Source organism: Pectinophora gossypiella, chromosome 20, assembly GCF_024362695.1.
Source record: "Pectinophora gossypiella chromosome 20, ilPecGoss1.1, whole genome shotgun sequence".
NCBI lineage: Eukaryota > Metazoa > Arthropoda > Insecta > Lepidoptera > Gelechiidae > Pectinophora > Pectinophora gossypiella.
In genome coordinates, this window is record NC_065423.1 from 5,018,861 (window position 1) to 5,043,111 (window position 24,251).

The window sequence follows — 24,251 nt, forward strand, 5'->3', positions numbered from 1 at the left end:
ACTACTATGCGCATTCAACAATGAAAATCAAGTTAGTAATCAGCGCATGGTGTGTCTTGTCATTGTGTTGTTCTTCGTGGACATTTCCTTAATGCCGAGGAATGTGGACATGTGGTCACACTACAAATGACGGTTGGTTCAAACTTGTGATCCGCTTTATGAAGGTGTCTTGATTAGTTGACCTCCTGCATAGAATAAGGAATATAATACTACGTACAGAACGGCAACTCTCCGCGCCCCACCAGCGTCTAAGCTTGGTTTACCCACACTTCACCGAGATTTCTGTTAGACCAATATGAAATGAGGTGAGCCGCATCGCCTTCTATAATGGTCGGGCCAACTGTGTTAGTAGAAATACTGTAACTTTTTATCGATTTACCATCAATAAAAACTAAATCTGCAAGGGTCTATGACTCAGCATGATATCCGGACAATTTGCCTGCAAACTACTGACACGGAATTAAGTCTTTAAACTTCAGCAGTGTTCCGTTAAAGATGGCTTGTGGTGTTGACTGACCTATTAAAGTTAATAAAATAAAATAATAATAAAAAAGTTTATTCAGGTAAAATAAACAGGTAAGTTGTACGGAAAGCGCTAACCGTTCATCACTGGAATTGCTAAGTAGCCATAGGCGACTGTCTAGGAAAGACATAAATTAACCCTTTCACGGACAGAGACCATGGGTCATTGGTGGTTCATAATAGGTAGTATGACACCTTGGAATCGGAACGTCTATAGACGTTCTGTCCTTGAAAGTGTTAAAAAGATTTTAACAGCAATCCCAGGTTTATTGATTTTCTTAGAAAAACATTACAGAGAGCATGTTGAGTCGATAGGAATTGAATTGTCGTTGGTACTCCACCTCACAACCCACACGATAGAAGAGAAGAGATAGGAATTGAAAATGGAAGAGAGAATGAATGATTAGAACGAATGATACCATTTGCTTATAAAGGGTTTGGCTAGAGAGTTGTTGTAAAAACCAAGATTTTATTTTTATTTTTGCAATTTCATATACAAAAACACAATACAAAAAGTGTAACAAAACCAAATTAAGTTCATGTAGTTTTTTCTTTTCAGAAAGTCCAAATTCGGGTAGCTTTATCCTATTATTTTTTAAGTACAATTATGACGTTATTTTTTATTATGATTACAACATTTTATCTATTTCCCTAAAGAGCAACGACCGTCCATCAACTCGCCTACTTGCACGCTATTCGTGAACTTGACACTACAGAATTATTTAAATTACACTAATTTCTTGACATACTATTCAAAAATATCTTTATTCAGTAGGTAACATACCTAGTTAGACAAATTCTATAAAAACTTGGCTTGTACCTTGTATTAATAATTATTTAAAAAATATAATTTCAAAGGCTGGAAAGAGCAGACTTCCTGTCCGAAAAAAAAAAACATTGATCTAGAGCTGATCTACTCTATAACAGACATGTTTAGCACTTATTCATCATAATCAGCTCAATCGACCTGTTGAAATGGGGTATCTTGCAGGTAAACGCCAACTTGAGATATAATAAGATTTATTGTCAATGCGGTTTGCTGGTGTTCCAGAGCGATAGAAAGTGAAAGAAAAATAATTAAAAGATTAAAAAATATGTTGGTTGGTACCTATTGCTAACACGTTCGACTTTACTAGAATCGTCTACTAACGCACTATCCGATCAGGGGAGTTATTTTTGAATCGTTCGCTTTCATGGCACGTTCGAAAACATATACCCATTTCACGTAGCACATCAGAACTTGTCATAAGCAAGATGAGACAGGGATACATTTTCGCACGCGAATTGAAGGCGAGCGATTCAATAATAAGGCCCCAGACCCGTGAACTTGACATTGAGGTCACCAGCGCCTTGTCACTCGCATTATTTGCTCATAAACTTACAATGTCAAGTCTGTAATAAAACCCGCAATAAAACTTGGAATATTGATATTGGTTTATTACTGAGCTGAGACCTTTATGACATTCATTAATGGCAAATTGATAGGCTTTAGGCATCTATAAATTAGTAGTAGTTTAGCGCCACTTTTTTTATATTTTCTTGTCGTCTGGGAGTTTCTTGTTCGCGCCTGGGCACCCTTAGGCCTGTTGTCTTCTAATTTGTACTGGGTGATAACCTTCAGCGGTCTTCATTAAATTTGTCCAGTCAAGTAGTTATTGCCATTTTTGACAAATCTACTAAGTCACGTCAAAAAAATAGTTTCTTATTTAAGTCCCGTGTATTTCTTCGCATAGAAAATCCCTTTAGGGCAGGACGCGTGTTCTATAGCTATGGGTAACAAGCTGGATGTAGCATAATTTAGGCACCAGATATTTCAGTGCTTCATCAACCGACGCAATGAAGTCCCATCGTCCTCTCTTGACCCAAAGTCGTATTATTTTGCCCTGTCCTTCACTCCGTAACATAAATAGCAAAGATCGATAGAATGCGTAAGTACATAGTACCTATTGCGTATATATACATAGTGTTGATTACTCATTCTTGTTTGAATTATGAAGGAACTTCTTTATGAATTGTAGATGAACCTAGTGTATTTTCCGACTCTGCTACAAACGTTATTTAGAAAACGTTTTCTTTTTTAATATATCTTGATTTAGATGATTGACGCAATAGAGAGGTATTTAAATAAGAAAGTCGGAAGCAAGCCCTAGGTCAACGAACTGCAATCAAATTAAGGATGTTTTACGAAAGGTCGGGTCAAGAGTACTTACTTAAAACAGACGCGCGTGTATGAAGACTTTGATGAGAGTAGACGAAGTAAATGTGATGTAGCGGCATACTTATATGAGAAAAAAAAATGTATAACATTTTATCAGCGAGAAACTTACAACAAGTCGTGTTTTGCTGAGTAGTCCACATCGAACCAATTTGACATTTGCGCATATAAAAAAGTAAGTGCGCAATGCAAACAAAATATGTCAAATAGCAATATTGCTTTCTTAGATGAATTGCTTCAATGTGGCCACTTTCTATCTATCTATTTTATTGTTTCTCGCTGTATCGTTCAGAAACGATGATTCTGCCAACGTCAAGGTTCAAGAGAAAATACTTAACATTAAAATATTTTGATATTAAAATAATCGGTGGATAGTCCAATGCCGTAGATTAAACCTAGAAAATAACAACACAATTTGTTAGTATAAGATTACAAAACACAGGGTATAAGTTTGCGGAACAAGGAATGAAGGTTAAGACCAGACACAACGAAAATATAATATACCACCTTAATTTACCAGTGCGTCTAGAGTGCCAATGGAACTATTGTTGACCAACTGCACTCCGTCCGTCCGATAGATGTTGGTTCAGAAGGTAAATATTGGTTCCAATTCTGGACGTTTTGCATGCTTGTGTGCAGATCAATGTTTGTTTGAACACAGACGACCATTATGACGCTTTCTGAACTTCATAGTTATACGGTGTAATTTCGCTTGCAGGCTTCCGTTTACTACGAACTACCTCTTAAATCATATAAGCTCATATTTATATGCTCATAAATGCTCAATCAGCTGTCATAAATAGTACGTAATCTAGGAAACGGTGGAGCTTTAAAAACATTTTTTGACAATCAATATTTACATTTCGTAATTTTTTGTGGCGTTATTGTTAAAAAGCATTCCCACGATAATATTTATATCGTCATCATCATTAATTTAAGAGCCACGCTCTTGTCGATGTAGCATTCTCCATTCTTGTCTATTAAAGGCCAATTCTTTCACTTCCTTATAAGACACGACGTTCACCTTCTCTTCAATCTGTTCCATGTAAGCTCTTCTTGGTCTTCCCCTTCTTCTCTTTCCTCGTAGCTTCCCTTCTATTATGTTTTTAATAAATTCGTCGTGTCGTGTGTGTGTGTGTGATGTTTTTTTTTTTTACGCGTATCAAATTATAATCTATCAACTTTAGAAGAATTGTATTTGTTGTTTTACGCGCTCCCCATGTTCGATTTCTTCTTCTTCTATCGTGTGGGTTGTGATATGCCAACCTCAGCAACCCTGGTGTCAGGGTTACTACTGACCCGCCAAAGGCCCCTGACATGGCTCATGTAACGATTAGTCACTTACATTAGTAAGTAGTAACCGAGACCAACAGCTTAACGTGCTTTCCGAAGCATGGATCATCTTACTTTCGGACAATCAGGTGATCAGTCTGCAATGTCCTAACCAAACTAGGGATCGCAAAGTGATTTTTGTGATATGTCCCCACCGCGATTCGAACCCGGGACCTCCGGATCGTGAGCTTAACGCTCAACCACTGGACCACGGAGGCCGTCCACATGAACTATGAAACTTTTAATGGCCTTAAAACCTTTATAATTCATGATTATTTCCTATTAAACTGTAGCATCGGCTTTTAGGTAAAATTCCTTATTAATGGAGGCTCTGAGTCGGATAACGGTTATTGAGTTATCGCTCGCAGGTCGTTAGCGAACCTTTGTCGGGGTTGATTAGTGTCCCGAACAATTTGCTGCCGAGAGGTCATGCGGGTTAAATACATTAATTATTATTTACTTCAACATCATCAATTTAAGAGCCACGCTCTTGTCGGTGTAGCATTAATGCTACTTTTTAGGGAAAAATAAGGCAATGATTTCCCTCTTGCCTTCCTCCCCGCAGTACTCAGTTTGACGCAAGTGGGATGGCGCCCAGAGTAGTCTATTACAAAGCCATACTAGGACTGCTGTCTTCCGCCTCTGAATAGTACTGATAGTTACTGCTGCCCTCTTTCAGGGTGTTATTTATTTAAGTAGGAGAAAATGGTGAAATGAATACGTACATAAGCAGTCTATTGCTGCATCCTCACCGCTGGATACTGGCCTCTCCACAATCAACCATAGAGCGTACTTCACTACGATTCTCCGTGTGACCTTAGCGAATGAGCGTTGAACAATCCGGAGGTTAATCCCAGGTTCGAATCCCGGTGGAGACATAAAAAGATATCTTTGTGATTTCTAGTTTGTCTAAGATATTGCAGCCCACCCGATTGTTTGAAAGTAAGATCCGTGCTTCAGAGGGCACATGAACCATTCGGTCGCGGCTGCTATTTAGTATTTACTTAAGTAAGTATGTGGTCGATATATTATGAGCCATGTAAACCTTTGGTAGCTCCGACACCAGGGTTCATGACGTCGGTCATTGACCTCACAATCCACCACCACCAAAGTTCGTTTCATTAATAAAACTCGATCGGGAATCGAACCCAAAGACTCAGGTTTGGTGGTCAAGGAAGATAATCCCTTTCCTGTAATAATTCCAGCTAGTACAAAGAGCTGAATGAAGCCAGAAACTGTTCTACTTGTTACACGTCAGCTTCTATGCAGATTAAGCTTTGAGAGAATTGTTTTAGGGTTTGAAATGCATAATTAGATTTAATTTAGTTGGTTCCGGTTCTAGCTGTAATATCATTGTGTTTGAGTTTTGATTGTTCATTTTATGTTTGAATTTAGTATAAAAAATTAATGTTTTCAACCGAAGCTTACTGTTAAGAGATCGTTTAACATTTAACTTATTTATGAATTTTAATAAACAAAAATGTAATAATAAGTGCGACATTTAGTCACGTTAGTCTATGACGTCATATGTTGCCTTTTCATACAATTTTCAAGAAAACACTGTAATTGGGTGACTTTATCGAATATGTATTAATTTCCATCGTAATTCTTTCCACAACTAACGTCTCCTAGAAAAGTCGGGGAACCAATCCAACCCCGTTCTTCATTTGTTTTTTCTCGTCGCGTAATTCTCACTTCCGTTCCCGCCTTTTCTGTTTACTTACTTTTTAAATTAATTAATTAGTTGTATAACATTTACAATTATAAATAATTTATATTAATTAAATTTAATAATATTTTAAATCATTAAAATACTTTTAAATTATATGCCCATTTGCTTGAACGATAAAAGTGCAGGTAAATTAATAGTCCATATAAATTCCATCGTTTCGCAACTTTTAACTTTAATCTAGTTAAAATTCATGTTAGATATTGAGATATCTACTTGCAGATACTTCAACTTCTTAAAAAATATGAGTGATCATGATACTATATCCATAGTAATTTCGTGTTTTGACGTTTAGTAAAAAGTAACTGATTTGACTAGTTGCAAACTAGCCTATTGCCTCTATTCGTTCCAAGCCGCAACAGTGTAAAGACGATGTTCCATTGTCAGTTAATCGCATGTCGTGAGCCGGCGTCGGGTGAATAATCCTCTCAATCTCTCGATGGACATGGCAGTCGATCAGTTTAGAAGCATTATCGATTTTATTGGACTGAAGAAAGAGGAACGTGTTAAGGGACTTAGTACTTTTTAAGATAATATCACAATTTTCTAATAGCTCAACAAAAATAATGAGAATCGCATTACATTTCTCAAAATAAAGTAAGATTGGTGTAAATTGTTTATGTTACATAGGTATTTCTAAGATTTCTAAGAAAATATACATAAACATAAATAGCCTATGTATAGGTATATAGGCTGGATAAAATATGTACCTCTTAAAACGTAGTATGTAAAATGACAGCTGAATAAGAGATATAGTACACCGCCTAGCGCGAAAGAGATATGTCTTTCGTCTCTTTAACTTCTTCTATCGTGTGGGTTGTGAGGTGGAGTACCAACCTCATCACCCCTGGTGCCAGGGTTACTATTGAGCCGCCATAGGCATGGTAACGACTACTTATTTACATCAGTAAGTAGTAACCGGGACCAACGGCTTAACGTGCCTTCCGAAGCACGGATCATCTTACTTTCGGACAATCTGGTGATCAGCCAGTAATGTCCTAACCAAACTAGCGACCACAAAGTATTTTTTGTGATATGTCGCCACTAGGAATCGAACCCGGGACCTCCGCGCTTTACATACAACAACTATACACCAATGTCACTCTAATTACGCTACGTTTTAAAAGGTAGGTATAATTGTAGGGTACAATTAATTACAAAGCTCGCTCCACGTGAAAGTTCAACCTCTTTATCTAATCTCTGAAGACTGGGAAACGACAGGCGATCAGTCAACGAGACAGACGCTATATATTTTTTACCCACTTCAACATAAACATGGAACATTTATCATGTGCAGGAGCTTAGGTATTTAATGTCGGACATTAGGCTGATAGAAAAAGCAGCCGAAGGATAATAACATCGGGGAAGAATAATTTTGTAACAATCTGAATGCTCATCTGAATGTTTGTGAATTGTGACAGTCGAATAAAAATGGGAAGAAAAATTTGTAAAGTTGCCTGGAATAGGGTGTTAGGGACGTCGTAACAAAAACTTTGAGGGATGATCTTGTTACATCACAAACATGAAATGGACGTTGTTTAACAAGGGAGGACATGATTTTGAGTGAATAAGACGGAAAATTCCACTTGATATTAACTCAGAGACATCGTCTGAATCATGCCCCTCTTAGTATTCGTTACGATGTCATTAACACCCTGTATAGTCATCATAATCATGTAATTCATTAAGAGAATTCGAATAAATTGAAAATAGGTTCTCTTTTCCATGATGACAGGATAATATCATCTGTTGTATCAGCTAATGTCGGCCTCCGTGGTGGACCAGTAACAACACCCACCACCACCAACCACTGAAGTGGTTGAGCGTTGGACTCACGATCCGGAGGGCCCGGGTTCGAATCCCGGTGGGGACATATCACAAAAAATCACTTTGTAATCCCTAGTTTGGTTAGGACATTACAGGCTGATCACCTGATCGTCTGAAAGTAAGATGATCCGTGCTTCGGAAGGCACGTTAAGCCGTTGGTCCCGGTTACTATTTACTGATATTAGTGAGAAATCGTTACATGAGCTAGGGTTGATGAGGCTGGTATTCCACCACACAACCCTCACAATAAGAAGCTAATGTCGTCTGTTGGCTCGAACATTACAGACAGCGATACGGCTCACCTATCACGTTGGTCTAACAGAAAGCTCGGTGAGGTGTGGGTACTTAATTTACCTTGCGATGGATTCACCTCTGACTACCCTAATTGGGATATAGTCGTGAGCTTACGTTATGTTGTGTCAGCTAGTTGTTAATAAAAAAATTACGTTACTTGTTTAGGTAACAATAAAGTCTTCTTCTTTGCGAGTCGATGGCGATCGATACTAAATTTTTGCTGACCAATAATTGGCCACGCTTACGGCATTGTCAGTGGCTTCGTAAAGGTCTTTCATAGTGCAGGTGTTAGGGCACTTTACAAAATTTTTCTTCCCATTTTTATTCGACTTTCACAATAAAGTTCTATGTAAATTAGTTCATTTCGGTGACTGTCATTTCCCTGGTGACGAGTTGACTGACGACGGCTGTTTAATTTCCGGCAGACATGACACCAGTTCCGTCATTTGCGTGTATCTAGGTGCCTAGTAGCCATAGTTTATAAACGTCCAATCAACACGAAATGCAAGGCTTAATAGTCTAGCGAATATTAAACTATTTTTTCAGAACAATAGGTTGGTATTTAGAAGTATACAATAATACCTAATAATAATACGGGTACACCTCCCAAACCCTTTTGTTCCGCCGTCTGAGAGACCTCCGCCAGGTCTTGATTTGCCTTGGCTTACCTGGAAGTCTCTAAATAGACTTCAGACTCAGGTGGGCCAAAATAAGGACGATTTGTTCAGGTGGGGTTTCTCAGATGGCTCGGACTTAAAGTGCAAGTGCGGCACTGTTCCCCAAACGATGGAACATCTTACATCGTGTCCTGCGTGCCCGAACACCTACACGCAGGAGGATCTGATGAGCGCTGCAGATAGCGCCATACTTGTTGCCAAGTTTTGGGCCGATACTATTTAGTTTGCCATCGACACGATAAGAAGAAGAAGAGTTGTTAATACAGTAATTTGGCATGGACAGGTGGACCCGGTGGTGTAATGGTTAACACGCTCGCCCCTGCTTGACAAGAGATGCGGGTTCCAGTCAGTCAGTCAGGGTTATTATTGAGCCGCCAAAGGCCCCTGACATGGCTCATGTAACTACTACATACTTTCATCAGTAAGTAGTAACCAGGACCAACGGCTTAACGTGCCTTCCGAAGCACGGATCATCTTACTTTCGGACATTCAGGTGATCAGCCTGTAATGTCCTAACCAAACTTAGGGATCACAAAGTGATTTTTGTGCTATGTCCCCACCGGGATTCGAACCCGGGGCCTCCGGATTTTGAGCCTCACACTCAACCACTGGACCACGGAGGCCGTTATTTTCATTTCAGATTCTTATTAAAACTGAAGATAAAATCCTGAATGACAACAGTGTCGCGGTAACGACCATACCGGAAGGCTGTACAATGTGACGTATCATAGCGATCTCCGTTCATAGTACTCTGTAGACATTGTAGTCAGTAGAAGTGCTTCCAATATCGCCTGAAATGTATTCTGTTAACGATTGGGCCATCCACGATAATTTTTGCTAACAAAACCAATCCAATTACGGTGTCGTTTCATAATTGCGCCCGTGCCTTCATTTATATAGAATATTGTTGCCAATTAGCGAGTGGTTGTCAGCTAATTTGCACCGGCGGGTTAGTTCACGTAGAATTCTGGATTTTGGAAGATACCTACCTACTCCTTTACGTTTTATTTTCCGTGATTTAAATTGAAATGGAAACCCCGATACCGATTTCCCTCAATCACCGCTTTTTGCTATCGACCTATTAGGGTCGATTAATTCTTTCAAATATTTTTCCTCTCAGACGACGCCCTGAGCCGAGGTTCGCGCCCAACTAGGCACCCTCAGGCCTGTTGTCTTAAACGTTGTACCGGGTGAGAGCCTTCAGCGCTCCCGATTTGTCCAGCCAAGTAGTTAATGCCATCTGCGGCAAATCTACAATAAGTCACATCAAAAAAAATTGGAATGGAAGTAGATTTGTCTTGGACAGAATTCGTTACGAAGCATACTTATACGTATGTGATGCTTTGTTACATAACATAAGGTCACGAGTATATCCCAATTGGGGTAGCCAGAGGTACATCCATCGCAAGATGAACTAAGTACCCACATATCATCGAGCTTTCTGCGGGGCTAAACGGCCACATCGAAGCAATTCTTCTAAGAAAGCAACATTGCTATTTCACATTTGTTTGCATTGCGCACTTGCTCTTATATGCGCTAATGTCAAATTAGAACACTGCTTTCTTAGATGAATTACTTCGATGTAGCCATTTTAACCCCCCTGTTAGACCAACGTGATAGGTGGTGACGTTACAAAGCGGATCAAAAAAATTTATATTTATCAAAATAACTTGTCTGCTTCCAATAGCACTTAGAAGGCACTTAGCAAGAATTGTAATGAGGCGGCTGTTTATACCATTTATTTGGTTGTAGATAATGTATTTTGTATTGTAGTTCTACCTGCAGGTACTTTGACCTACATTCCAACTCTATCAAACTCGCTCGTCGATGCATCCCATTTTTTCGAGATTGCGAAACTAGAACAAGTGGTTGGAAAACTCTCAAAAGACCAACTAAAGTGTTCTGTTCGTGATATCAACTGCGAATAGTGTCTCGGTTTTCGCCTCGCTTTGCCTAGGCTGTTTTTAAAACATTTCCACGTCAAACAAGCTTGCTAAAATGTGCCACTTTTTTGGAACAAACTTTTAAAACAAACTACAGTCTATGACGTGCATGTGTGCATTTTGAAATTCGTTAAAGCGAAAGAGCAAGCACAACACTCTTCAAAAGTTATTTTTTTTCGCACAAATCTACGATAAATCACGCCAAAAAACAGCACTGTGTAATTTCCGCGCCTTTTATATTGTTTTACATTTATGAAAAAGAAGCCAAACGGATTGCAGTGAAAACGTTCAACAGGACAAGGCAATGAAACATAACTACTTACTTAACCATAGGTTCAGCCTAATCGGCAAACAAAATTCATTTTTTTTTAATAAACAGCTGTGATATTATAAGAATAAGAAAAATGATTTTTCTTAAAATCTCTTTGGTGATCATCACATCAGTGTTTTTTTTGTTTCATTTCTACCTACATAAATATCTAATTTTATTTTCTTCAATATAGTCGCTTGTAATCTGATAGGTAGCTAAAACTTGAATAGTTTAATGTTAGTCTGTTACGAGTTAGTAGGTACAATAAAGCTCGGGTGAAAGTAGAACACTGGTTAGTGTTCTCGTAGATAAAAGAAGATTAGCAATTTTCTTTCCGCCATTTTAAAACACGAAGATATTCTTTAAAAAGTTTTTATATTATTTATTACTTTCTGGTTAATTGGATATAATATTTGTTTTGTTTTATGTAAGCCATACGCGAATTAGATTTAGTTCATACGAGGCTGCGCCTATATATTCTTTTACTCATTCTGTTTAAAAAGAAAATTCTATAAGAATACCAGGTTTTTATCTGTACGTAATACTTATTTATTTGAAAACAATGACAACATTCATCAAAGAGCCTAATAAATATTCGGGTCAGCTGTTAAAAGCTTTGTTTTCTGATTTCAAAGAGATTTCTAGACAGAACACGGGCAGCTAATATTTCTTATTTATATTTTCCGTTGCGCCATTATTTCTGAAGACTTTGGATCTAAACTTCCCTCTCACTAGATGAACCTTTTCGGAAATTTATATTCTTGGTTGCTTAAGTTTGGCGGCTGACAAATGTTTGCCGGGATTGCCGTAGTTTGAACTTTTAGACGTGAAAAATGTGGTCTAATAATGGTATTTACTTTATAACAACTGAACATGGCATAGAGCAATACAGACCTTCGCTATAGAATATGGACATAGTAAACATTAAGTTTAATCAAAATATGGAGTGGGTAAAGCCACAAATAATCGGAACAGAATTTGTGGTCACTTTTGACATGGATATAATAAGCAGTTTGGTGACATGTCGTCATAGTCATAATCTATCATTATATTGGAAGGCTTAGAGAAAGTAGGCTCGGTCGATTTTTATAGCATGCCTGGGAAGGAAAGCTTCATGCATCAAGGCATGCTATAAAAATCGACCGAGGAGGGGAGTTGATTTTATGGTTTGAGTAGTCCCAATTCCAGCATATAAGCTACTGAACATAATAATGTAGTAAATATCAAATACTTAATACCTAAGTGGTATTTTATATCATACACTTACCTACATCTTTTAAATAATAACAGCAATAGGTAATATTAGTTAGGTATTTCCAATTAGTAACTTGTTTCTTTGTGTGTTTTCCTTTATCGATTTTCTTGTAAGTAGTTGCGTTGTGAACACAGCGTGTGTGTATAATTACGGGGCTTGACAGTCCCTAATTAGAAATCTATTTCTTGTGGTTGTTCTACAATGCTTACGTAAGTAGTGTTCTTTAAGGTCTCATCATCATCATCACTAATTTAAGAGCCACGCTCTTGTGTAGCATTCTCCATTCTTGTCTATAAAAGACCAATTCCTTCACCTCCTTATAAGACAAGACGTTCGCCTTCTCTTTAATCTGTTCCATGCAAGCTCTTCTTGGTCTTCCCCTTCCTCTCTTTCCTTGTAGCTTTGAGGTCTCGTGTCACCATATTTAATAAATATTGATCAACAGTATTGTTCTTTTGCATTTATACTATTGTTTCCTACGCGAAAACGACTCTGTTAACCATGAGGCTACGTTCATAAAACGCATCGCGCGCGATATCGTGAGCCACGTTACGTCTAACTACTGATGTCTCTCCCGTCAGTCCCAGCAAACAGAAAAAGCACTCCACTTTGTTACTGGGTTCATTCTCATTTTTTAAGAGACGAAGTACGCAAAATCTGTTTTGCAATGACTGCTGCGAAGCAAAAAGAAGGGTTATGTAATGCCAATCTGTCCTAAGAGTTTTCTTACCACGGCTATCTTCTAAACATCACTAGGTATTGGAAAGAATTTCAGACTAATATTTTATTGTTTTTAGTTTTTAAACTTATATTTTTTTACAAATATATCTATACCTACCTAGTAAACAACATGCGGAAATTCAACAGATTTCACATTGAAATAAAAAAGGCAATTTCAGTTTTTCTAACTGTAGTTAAGTTGTAGTAAATTGCATTTATAGGTATTTTCACAAGGAACTAAATGGCACTGCAAAAAAATAAATCACTCGCTTGATTGAATTGATTGAATCAACCTGATTGTCAATCATTTCATTGATCGTTTCCGATACTGATTGACTTTTTATTTTAACTTTTTATACTGTCAGGATTAAAGTTAACTACGTAATGTAATGTACTGACTGTAGGCTGTATTGTCTCCGCTATAACGATGTTTTGAAGGTTCAGAATGAACATAGTAAACGTTTAGTAAAATTGTACTAAGTGCCTTTCTTCCATCAAATTACATTACCTACATTGTACAGCCGTTAAAGCAAAACAATGCAGAAGTATGTGTTTGTAATTAGAACGCATCTAAAATGTAACACTTTCCTTACAGCCTTACACCTTTGCTTTTGTCAGTTTATTATGTCATGCGTACCTATGATACATCGTTATTTGCTGTTCATCGTTGTATTCTGTGTTTTTTTTCTTGATGTCATTGTATTGTTGGCATTCTTCAATTATAATATCTTATTCTTGATAGGTAAATGACATGAGGGACTTTCCATGCTACATTTCCCAAAAAAATATATAGATGGCGCTATTCAGATTCAACGTGATTACCGATTTTCTCATTACTCGAGTACATACCTAATTATTAAAAAACACAATGTAACGGCAGAAGTATAGATAAAAATAATATAAGATCAAACGAACTTCTTGAAGTGAAGTTCGATCATTATTATCTGAGTCGCTTCATACGAATAATATAAATTATACTTATACTTAACTATGGTTTACTAGTAGTACCCTTTACGTACTCGGCAATATTCGCACATTTAAAGAAAGAAAACAATTTCTTTTTATTATACAAAAACACTACCTCACTTCCTGTCATCCCCACTACCGCACTCACATGATGGCCGCCTAGTGCGGCGCTGCCTCATTCCTTTAGAGCTTGCCAGTTCCACTTGGCCTATGATACACTCTTTTGAGTTAAATCGCAAAACTGACCTTTCTTGGGTTACGTGGGAGGGTGGGAATTTATATTATTCGTATGAAGCGACTCAGATAATAATGATCGAACTTCACTTCAAGAAGTTCGTTTGATCTTATATTATCTTTCGTCGCTTCATACTCTAATATAAATTATACTTATACTTAACTATGGTTTACTAGTAGATGTTTAGAGATAGGGAAGTTTTGCAAAAAATAAAATATAGATTTATAATTAAAGACATTTTATTTTCTAATTATCGCCCGGCTTATATTATCAATCTTAACAATTTTATTCATGCATATGTATAAATAATTAAATATATGTCTAATCAGTAGGATCCAAATGCGATGGATTTAATAGGTAGCTAGCAAAATCATTTCCAGTTATTATTTTTCTATGGTAGAATTTTGCAAATGTGTTAGAATCTTCGGTCCAGCCTGCTGTGCGTCTGATAGTCTCGATGGAGACACCAGCGGACGCTGCGGCAGACGTGGCCGCGTGACGCGTGCTATGGGCACTAAAAATGGATGTGTCTACTCCGCTCTCTGATAATACTTGCTTTAACCACCTGCTTATGGTTTGTGATGTGGCAAATCTGTGTGGCTGTTTATGGGTCAACAGTAACCTGTCCACGCCTGTTGGTCTGATATGTTCAGTTATCGTTAAGTAATCTTTTAACGCAGTAGCTGGGCATATAGAAGGGTTTTCAGAAAAGTAGGGAAGATGTAGGACGGGCTGCTCTCGCCCCGGGGCAGACGTCTTAATAATATCCGATATATTTATGTATATTCCGTTTGGCGTAATGTTTATATTTTGTACTTTTATTAAGGAAAATGTTTGAACTCTATGGGCGGTGCATAAAGCAAGCAATATGACAAGTTTTTTAGTAATTTTTTCTATTGTTAGATTTGAATTTGGATACCAATTAGAAATGTGATTTAATACAATTTGTGGGTTCCATGTGTAATTATATTTAGGTGCTGCCGGTCGTAATTTAAACGCTCCTTTTAATAAACGTTTTATATTACCATCGGAGCTAATATGACCGCCCAATAATAAAGAGAGAGCCGATCGGTGGGTATTTAAGGAACTAAAAGACGCGCCTTTGTCAAACTGTTCGGATAAAAAACTAATAACAGATTGAATTGACCCTTCATATGTATCAATTCCGTTACTGGCGCAATACTGCCACCAAAATTTCAAACTTACATTATACTGTTTAAGCGTATTATCTGAGAGTGAAGCAAGCATCAGATTAAGTGCCGATGTTGGCGTCCCTCTCCGCACAAATGCTGTCCGCAGACTTTCGCGGCACCCAGCGTAAGCTGTCGGTGTAGGGGATGCACGCGTCTGTAATCGGAAAATAAAAGTTCTTTACTTGGTTTAAAAACCATAATTTCAGATGACAAAATATCTGTCAGAAGTGGATACCATGGTTGAGATGGCCACATTGGAAATACTAAAATGCCTATAGCCTTATCCTGTATAATTTTTCGGATAGTTTTCAAAAGTAATGAAAACGGCGGGAACGCGTAGAAAAATGTGTTCCAAGTAACAGTAAATGCATCAACGGCAATTGCATCTGGATCCTGTTTCCATGAAAAATAATTACTACATTTGGCAGTAGTTCGTGAAGCGAAAACATCAATTTTTGGTTCTCCAAAAGCCTTCACGATTTTATTAAAGACTGTATTTGACAGTTGCCATTCGATATCCGGATTTATCTTCCGTGATTCATGGTCAGCTTCATAATTATCTTTTGTGTTTACATACGAAGCGTATATCCAAATATTTCGCATTTCGCACCACTGCCAAATGGAGGTAGATAATTTATTTAAGTGCGGGTATTGTATACCCCCCATACGGTTGACGTAAGAAATTGCTGTTATACTTCGTGCTTCGTTCTCGAGATTAGTAACCTGTAAGATGATAAGCTTGAACACAATGTAGTAACGCATAGTGACACCATTCATTGCACACATAGTTGAAAGCATATAGAAAAAAAAATAATAACAAAATTCTTTTTTTTTTTTTTTTAAAGGGTAGTCTTATATTGTCTGCCCCACTCGGATAGTCTCCGCGCGCTTCATTCGCTTTTGTGTGCTCCGCCATTCTGCACGGTTCAAATAATTGACCTATAATTCGAGAAAAAACTCTTAGAATACAATAGTTTTACTAACTAATAATGTCCAAAAGACACAGTGAGGATATTGGTGACGTGAATCACATTAACAAACGTCTAAAAACATTAGAACGCATGATAATGCGTTCACGAAGACCTCGTGTTCGAGTTATTGAATCATCATCGTCGGAAGCGTCGTCACGGGAACCATCGCCTACTTCGAAGAACCCACAAGGTATTTAGTACAAACTTCCATAATTTTCGTCAAGTTCGATATTTAAATTTTTATTATGTACGGCTTCGTCAGACACTTTAGGTGTTTATCTCGCCACTGCATAAAACAAGGTCAAGGTCAAAACATGACCAACAATCTGCCTGTTCTAAATTCAAATTTCGTTACGGCACAATCGGCAATCGGATAACTCTTTGGGAGTTTTTCCACCGCCACAACGTGCTCAGATTCAAATATATAATTATATATTATATAAGTACCTAGATACTTATAACCACATACCTACTATGCTCAACCGGTTGACTCTCTGGGAGTCCTCCACGAGTACGGTATAGGTATAGATATTTAGGCACCTTTTTTGTTCACACGAATAATTCCTCAGGAATTAAAATATGTTTGCGTGTTTTTCTATGGGAAATACACCTTACATTAATTTTCGGGTACAGAGACGTCTGTGGGACTATCTCGTAATCTCGGATTTTGCTGACGTATGATTCTGTGGGAGTCATACCACCCCCTAGTTACGACGCGTATCTTTATACGTGTATAATTTTGTCATCTAGGCGAAGAAAATCGGCGCGACCGGACGGCGTTGATCGTCACTCTACACGGACCCAACTCTGATGTCGAACCGGGACCGTCCTACGCGGTGGCTGAGAGGACCGCGACCGCCACTGCCGTCGCCGCCGCCGTGGATGAAGCTCGGGCTACCACGAGTACCCCACCTGCTGCAGAGAACGTCCTCGACAGCGCATTGTTAGAGATTCTCGGCGATGACCCCTCTGCAACCATACAATATGGACCGGATATACACAAGGACCTAGCATCCCGTTTCGAACACCTTGCGACAAATGGGTTAGATAAAAATGTTCGGAAGGAACTGGTCGACAAATATCCTATTCCGGGTAACTGCGGCCTTATCGGCGCGCCTATACTCAACGCCGAAATCAAAGCTGCTCTGCCCGATAGTATGTACAAGAGGGATAAGGCTATTGAAGCCCGGCAGAAACAACTCGCCACGGCTATTACAGTCCTTGGGGCCGCAATGACTGACCACATAAGTAGTGTCAAAAATAAGGATCACGAACTCATTAAGAAATTGATGGACACTGCTCGCCTATTATGCGACATCCAATATGCAGAATCCATCACTAGACGAAACTTCGCAATGTTTTCCCTTAAAAAGGATCTAAAAGAAAACTTAAGTACTTCCAAAGTGGATAAATATCTCTTCGGAGAAAACTTAACCGATACCTTGAAAGCGGCTAAGGCAGTAAACAAATCGGGCGCCGAGCTTAAGGTGATAAACAAGGTGGGGAAAAAATGTGCTGTTCAAACGCAGAAACCTCAGGGAAACAAAGGTTTAAACTGGAAAGCTCCAGCACCGCAGCAGCAGCGCAGGCCGACGGGAGCCGGGGCTCAGAAGAACCGCGAGCCTGCCACGACGACGTGGGCGAACCGCACGCGCGCCGCCGCCTCCAGGCCGTCGTCGCCGCCGCGCCGCCGCCGTTAGACCCGGTACTGTACGCTGGACAACTAGCACAGTTTTACTCGCAGTGGTCACTTATCACTTCCGACCATAATATTTTGAATACAATTCAAGGTTATAAAATTATCTTTGCCCGACCAGTCGTGCAACATTATGTACAACCGATCCCAAACTACTCTAGCAGTGAAATGCAATGCTTTGAAGAGGCTATTAATAGCCTACTAGGTATCGGCGCCATTTCAGCATGCGAACACTGCGAAGGACAATAAATTTATATCTAGTGTTTTCCTGCGCCCAAAACCTAATGGTCAAATGCGCTTTATATTAAACTTAAAGAACTTGAATAAGTTTATTGACACAAGTCACTTTAAGCTAGAGGATATTCGTACATCAATTAAACTAATGTCACAGGACTGTTTTATGGCCACTGTCGACCTAAAGGACGCCTATTTCTTAATAAAAATTCACGAAGATTCTCGTAAATACTTGAGATTTATGTGGAACAATAAACTTCATGAGTTTAATGTACTACCATTTGGGTTGAACACAGCGCCTTACATCTTTACTAAGTTAATGAAGCCTGTAATCAGTCTACTTAGAGCAGCTGGACATATTTCCACAATATACCTTGACGATATTCAATTGTTAGGAAGATCATATCTTGAATGCTCTTACAACGTGAACTCAACTATTAATCTACTTACCGCTCTTGGTTTTATAATCAATAGGGAAAAAAGTCAGTTGACCCCTTCAAAATCATGTAAATTTTTAGGCTTCATCTTGGATTCACATACTATGCAAATAACTTTGCCCCCCGAAAAGAAAACACATATCAAAGCAGAGTTACAAAAAATCATAAACATTACTAGGTGTAAAATTAGAAAATTTGCTCAACTTATAGGATTTTTTGTGTCTGCGTGTCCCGCAGTGGGATATGGAATGTTATATACAAAACAGTTAGAACGGTGTAAGTATTTAAACTTACAACCTCATGATGACTATGACAGGTATATGAAAATCCCGGAAAACATACTTTCGGACTTTCAATGGTGGCTACGTGCTATAGAGAGCCCTGCGCACCGTATTCGAGACGACTGTTACGCGGTTGAAATATTTTCTGACGCCTCAACTACGGGGTGGGGCGCGGCCTGCGGGGGTGACACCGCGAATGGGCCTTGGTCACAGTCGGAGCGCGGGATGCACATTAACTATCTCGAACTGTTAGCTGCTTACTTTGCGATTAAAATTTTTGCAAAACATTTAGAAAATTGTCAAGTTTTAATTCGCATAGACAACGCTACTGCGCTATCCTACATTAACCGCATGGGCGGGATTCAATTCCCACATCTCACTGACATTGCTAGACAGATCTGGCAATGGTGTGAACATAGGAAAATCTTTATAAAGGCTTCATATGTCCCATCTAAAGAAAACATCGTAGCTGACACTGAATCCCGACGTTCACATCCAGACATAGAATGGGAGGTAGAAAACTTTACTTTTGACCAGTTAGTTTCACAGTTTGGTTCCCCAGACATTGACCTGTTCGCCAGTAGACTGAACAAGAAATGTGAAAAGTACGTATCTTGGCACAGGGACCCTGACGCCTTCGCTATCGATGCATATACGATAAGCTGGAAGAATCTATATTTTTATGCCTTCCCACCGGTTTCGATGATACTTAAAACACTGCGCAAGATTATCGCCGACAAAGCGACCGGTATCATGATCGTCCCGTTGTGGCCCACACAACCTTGGTACCCAATTTTCCACAGTCTTTTGACGTCCTATATTTTTGAGTTCAGTTCAAATGACCATGTAATCGTTTCTCATTCCAGCAGGAGGAACATTCACTCGAACCTTACCCTGGCTGCCGGAATATTATCCGGGCAGCACTATTGCGACGGTCCGTACCAGCCTCGGCAGTAGATATAATGATTAGTTCTTTAGCTGATTCATCTTTTAAACAGTACAACACCTATATTAATAAATGGTATGATTTTTGTAAACAAAATAACACACCTTTATACGATGCATCAATATTTAAAGTCATGGAGTTCCTTACTGATTTATATAATAGTGGCAATCAATATGGTTCGTTAAATTGCTGTAGAGCAGCCTTGTCCTTAATTTTAGGACCCAATATATCGACGGATTATCGTATTCAAAGGTTCTTCAAAGGTGTGTTTAGGCTAAGACCTACTATTCCCAAGTACGATATCACTTGGGACACTGGGTGCGTGCTAGATTACCTGGCTCTCTTGTACCCTAACGAGGCCATATCAATGGAAAAACTTGCAAAAAAATAAAAAATGTGTAACATTACTGGCACTGGTTACCGCCCATAGGGTACAAACCCTGTCGAAAATAAATATTTATAACATTAAGATGTTTCCAGATAAGATTGTTATCAAAATTTCAGATCTCATCAAAACTTCGAAAGTCGGTACGAATAATCCAGTCCTTACCTTACCTTTCTTTCTGCAAAAACCTGGGATTTGCCCAGCCAAGTCATTAATTAGCTACATAAATAGAACGGCCTCAATTAGAGAGTCAGATTACCTTTTTATCAGTTTTAAGCGGCCTCATAAAGCCGTCACCACACAAACACTCAGTCGTTGGATTAAGTCTACACTGAAAGATTCTGGTGTGGATGTGTCAATCTTTTCAGCACATAGCACGCGCCACGCTGCCACATCCCAGGCATACAGCGCAGGGGTTAGCATTGACCAGATTCGAAAAACTGCTAGTTGGAGTCAAAACTCCACCACGTTTGGAAAATTCTACAATAGAACCATCATGACCACAAACGAGGCAGAGTTGGCTTGTGCTATATTAAATAATAATTTGTAATTTTATTTAGTTTGTAATCATCTAGACACATTATAATAATAAGTACTAGACAATTATACATTTCATCTACATTTCGTTATAGTTTTCTTTACTGCGATATTTCCCGAACCTGCTCTCAACATCTACATTGTGTTCAAGCTTATCATCTTACAGGTTACTAATCTCGAGAACGAAGCACGAAGTATAATTAACGGTTAAACGAACTTACCTGTAAGTGAAGTTCTATCGTAATTATACGAGTGCTTCGTTCGAAGAGATTAGTAACCCCCGCCCGCCCTAGACCCCAAATCTGTTCTGCAAATATCGCAAACAGAGCCCTAAACTAATGAAGCGCGCGGAGACTATCCGAGTGGGGCAGACAATATAAGACTACCCTTTAAAAAAAAAAAAAAAAAGAATTTTGTTATTATTTTTTTTTCTATATGCTTTCAACTATGTGTGCAATGAATGGTGTCACTATGCGTTACTACATTGTGTTCAAGCTTATCATCTTACAGGTTACTAATCTCTTCGAACGAAGCACTCGTATAATTACGATAGAACTTCACTTACAGGTAAGTTCGTTTAACCGTTAATTGTATTGTCTACGCGCAACAGAATTGAACAATTATTTGTATCTTTTGCGAGAGTTTTTAGTGATAGAAAAACTGCCAACAACTCTAAATAATTGATGTGAAAGTGAAGTTCTTCAGTTTTCCATTTTCCATTTATTCTTACGCCATTACAAAATGCTCCCCAGCCGGATTTGGATGCGTCCGTGAAAATTTCTAATTTATAAGGTAAGGGTCGCATGTGATTCAATGTTATAAAAATGTTTTCTAACCACCAATTTATATCGTGAAAAATGTTTTTAGGTATATTCATAAAAGAGTCATAATTTTTATACTTGTTTAAAGCCAGATACTTTTCTCGTTCTAAAATCTTAGTATATACCCAACCATATTTTGTGGCTGGGCACGCAGCTGTGAGCGTACCAATTAACTTAGCAAAATCTCTAATACTGCATCTAGTGTTAGTTTTAATTTTTTCCAGTAAAGATTTAATCGTTACACGTTTTTCTTTAGGTAATGATAATGTTAAATTAACCGTGTTGAAATCGAAGCCCAAAAACTTGCAAGCCTGTTTAGGTATAAGTGAACTCTTATCGTAGTTTATAACGAATCCTAAGGATTCTAGTAATTTTAATGTTTCTGTTACGTTTGCCATACATTCATTATAATCTTTCCCTATACATAAAATATCATCGAGATATGTAACAGATTTGAATCCATTACTTCTCAAAGTTGTAATGGCTTCTTTCATAATTTTACTGAATATTCTTGGGGCTATACAGAGTCCATATGGCATAGCTGTGAATTCAAAGGTTTCGAGAGAGTTATAATGGTCGTATGGGAAATTGAATCGAAGGTATTTGCGATATTCTAGTGAGACAGGCACAAGTAAATAGGCTTCTTTTAAATCAATGTTAGCTAAGTATCCATTTTCTGGTATTAATTTGCATGCGGTTCTAAAATCTTCCATTTTAAAATGTGAATTTGAAATAAATCTATTAAGTGATTTTAAATTTAGAATGAATCTTTTATCGCCATTAGGCTTAGGAGCTAAAAATATTTTTGATAAATACTGATCGTTTGACGGATAGCATTTTGTAATAGCCCCCAACTTTATTAACTTGTTGATTGACGAAATCATTTCTTGTCTGTCTTGTATTGACCATTTAGGTTTCGGTATTGAGAATTGGTGAACTTCACCAGAAAAGGGTATGGTAATTCCGTTACGGATCCAATCTAAAACTTCAGCGTTTTTTGTAACCGTAAGCCAAGAGTAATAATACGTTTGTATACGCCCTGCGTGTACCTGATTTAGCGGCGCTGCTGCTGCTGCTGCTGCGGTGGTGCACGCATCCTGACAGCTTGTTGCTGGGTTGATGTCTGAGCTTGCGGTGGAGGGGCTCGCGGTGCGTTGTGCTGCGGTGCATGACCGCCTCTCCGGTTGCCTCCTCGCCCCCCCCTGTTCGTCGAGCGAGCAGGACCTGCCCAGTTTCCCGGAACAGATGCAGGTCGTCCAGCTGTGGTTTGACACGTAGATTGTTTCGGATTAGACTTCTTAATTTGAAGGCCTTGACGTTCTATAGCCTTAGAGGCCTTTATTTGGTCCGACAACTTAGCGCCAAACAGAGTTTCGTCTCTTTCTACGTCTTGTATTACTTGGCAGAACGATTTATCAAGGCAAGGCGTTATGCATTTTGTTCGATAATAACCCTGTTGCTGATGTAAATCGCATAATATGCGGCACCCGTCGCTTAAATACTTCATTGCCTTAACTTTGTTATCGCTGGTTAGAAGGATTGTCATGGCTCTATTGACAGCCGTTAGGCCAATGCCTAACTGTTGTTGGGTTGCCATCATTTTCTTGTCCCGGTTCCTTGCTAGTTCTGAAATAGCTGCTGTTATTTCAGCATTTAGTTTAGGTGCTTGAAATAACTTACAATTTTCGGGAATAAGATAATCTTTCGTAAGCTTTTCCTTACTCTCCTTTGATAATCCTTTCTTAAGCAGGGGTGCCCACAGTTGTGCTAGGTTTTCGTGGATCTTTTCCCCGAATTCAGGAGTCCCTTCTGTTACTTCGCCTAAGGCTTGTAAAAGTTCCGGGTCTATTTCAGGTACCACGTTCTCGATTTCAGGATTATTAGGAACTGTTTCTTCGGCACCTGATGACGGGTCTAATACCGGATCAGCTGTAGTAGACGGGATGGTTTCGAAGGAGTCGTCACTATCGTTTACTGTATCATCGACAGGATCCACTGGTATCGCCTCAATTATAGGCCCTTCTTCCGAATAGTCCATGCATGGTGTATAACCGGAGGGACTCTGGTTAGGTTGTTGACCAGCGCCTGGAAAGTACATACACCATTTTGTTTAATAAACTGCCATTGTGTCGACTCTCGGTCGACCTCTAGGCTATTTTATTGCCATTGTGTTAACTCGCGGTTAACCTCTAGGCTAAACTTTATGTGCCACGTGCTAGTTCGCGACCAGCCTTAGGCACAGTTAATTGCCGTTGTGTTAACCCTCAGTTAACCTCCTGGCATTTTACAAAATAAATCAAAATGCTTACCTTGTCGTCGTAATTCATATTTCCGAATTTTATTTTTATAATATTCCATCTTTTCTTCCGCAGAACGCTTTTGTTTCGGCATTATTACTTTTTTTTTTTTTTTTGAGAAAAAATATATTTTTGTGCTATTATTACGTGCGAACACTGCCGCGCACAGAAAAGGAATGAGGCAGCGCCGCACTAGGCGGCCATCATGTGAGTGCGGTAGTGGGGATGACAGGAAGTGAGGTAGTGTTTTTGTATAATAAAAAGAAATTGTTTTCTTTCTTTAAATGTGCGAATATTGCCGAGTACGTAAAGGGTACTACTAGTAAACCATAGTTAAGTATAAGTATAATTTATATTAGAGTATGAAGCGACGAAAGATAATTGTTGCTTGATATTTGGATCATATTATGGTTATAATTATGTTGTTA

At 38.7% G+C, this 24,251-nt stretch overlaps 2 protein-coding genes across 4 annotated transcripts in view; one reads left to right on the forward strand and one right to left on the reverse strand.

The window, feature by feature from the left end:
- LOC126376112 (flotillin-2) overlaps positions 1–24,251 on the forward strand; it is a 313,335-nt gene that overhangs the window by 273,639 nt on the left and 15,445 nt on the right. The gene's annotated exons all lie outside the window — the stretch shown is intronic.
- LOC126376118 (uncharacterized) lies at positions 14,360–24,191 on the reverse strand. The gene is made up of 3 exons (XM_050023288.1): positions 23,836–24,191; positions 22,576–23,611; positions 14,360–15,372 (listed from the first exon to the last, which is right to left on the reverse strand). The coding sequence occupies exons 1-2, from the start codon at positions 23,915–23,917 to the stop codon at positions 22,581–22,583; spliced, it is 1,113 nt and encodes a 370-aa protein (XP_049879245.1). The 5' UTR covers positions 23,918–24,191; the 3' UTR covers positions 14,360–15,372; positions 22,576–22,580.

What these genes read in the sequence shown, in the direction of transcription:
- LOC126376118 (XM_050023288.1), bottom strand. Translation starts at nt 23,917, where the DNA reads ATGCCGAAACAAAAGCGTTCTGCGGAAGAAAAGATGGAATATTATAAA. An exon ending in ATATGAATTACGACGACAAG is followed by an intron (nt 23,612 to 23,835) that starts GTAAGCATTTTG and finishes TGTACTTTCCAG; the next exon opens with GCGCTGGTCAACAACCTAAC.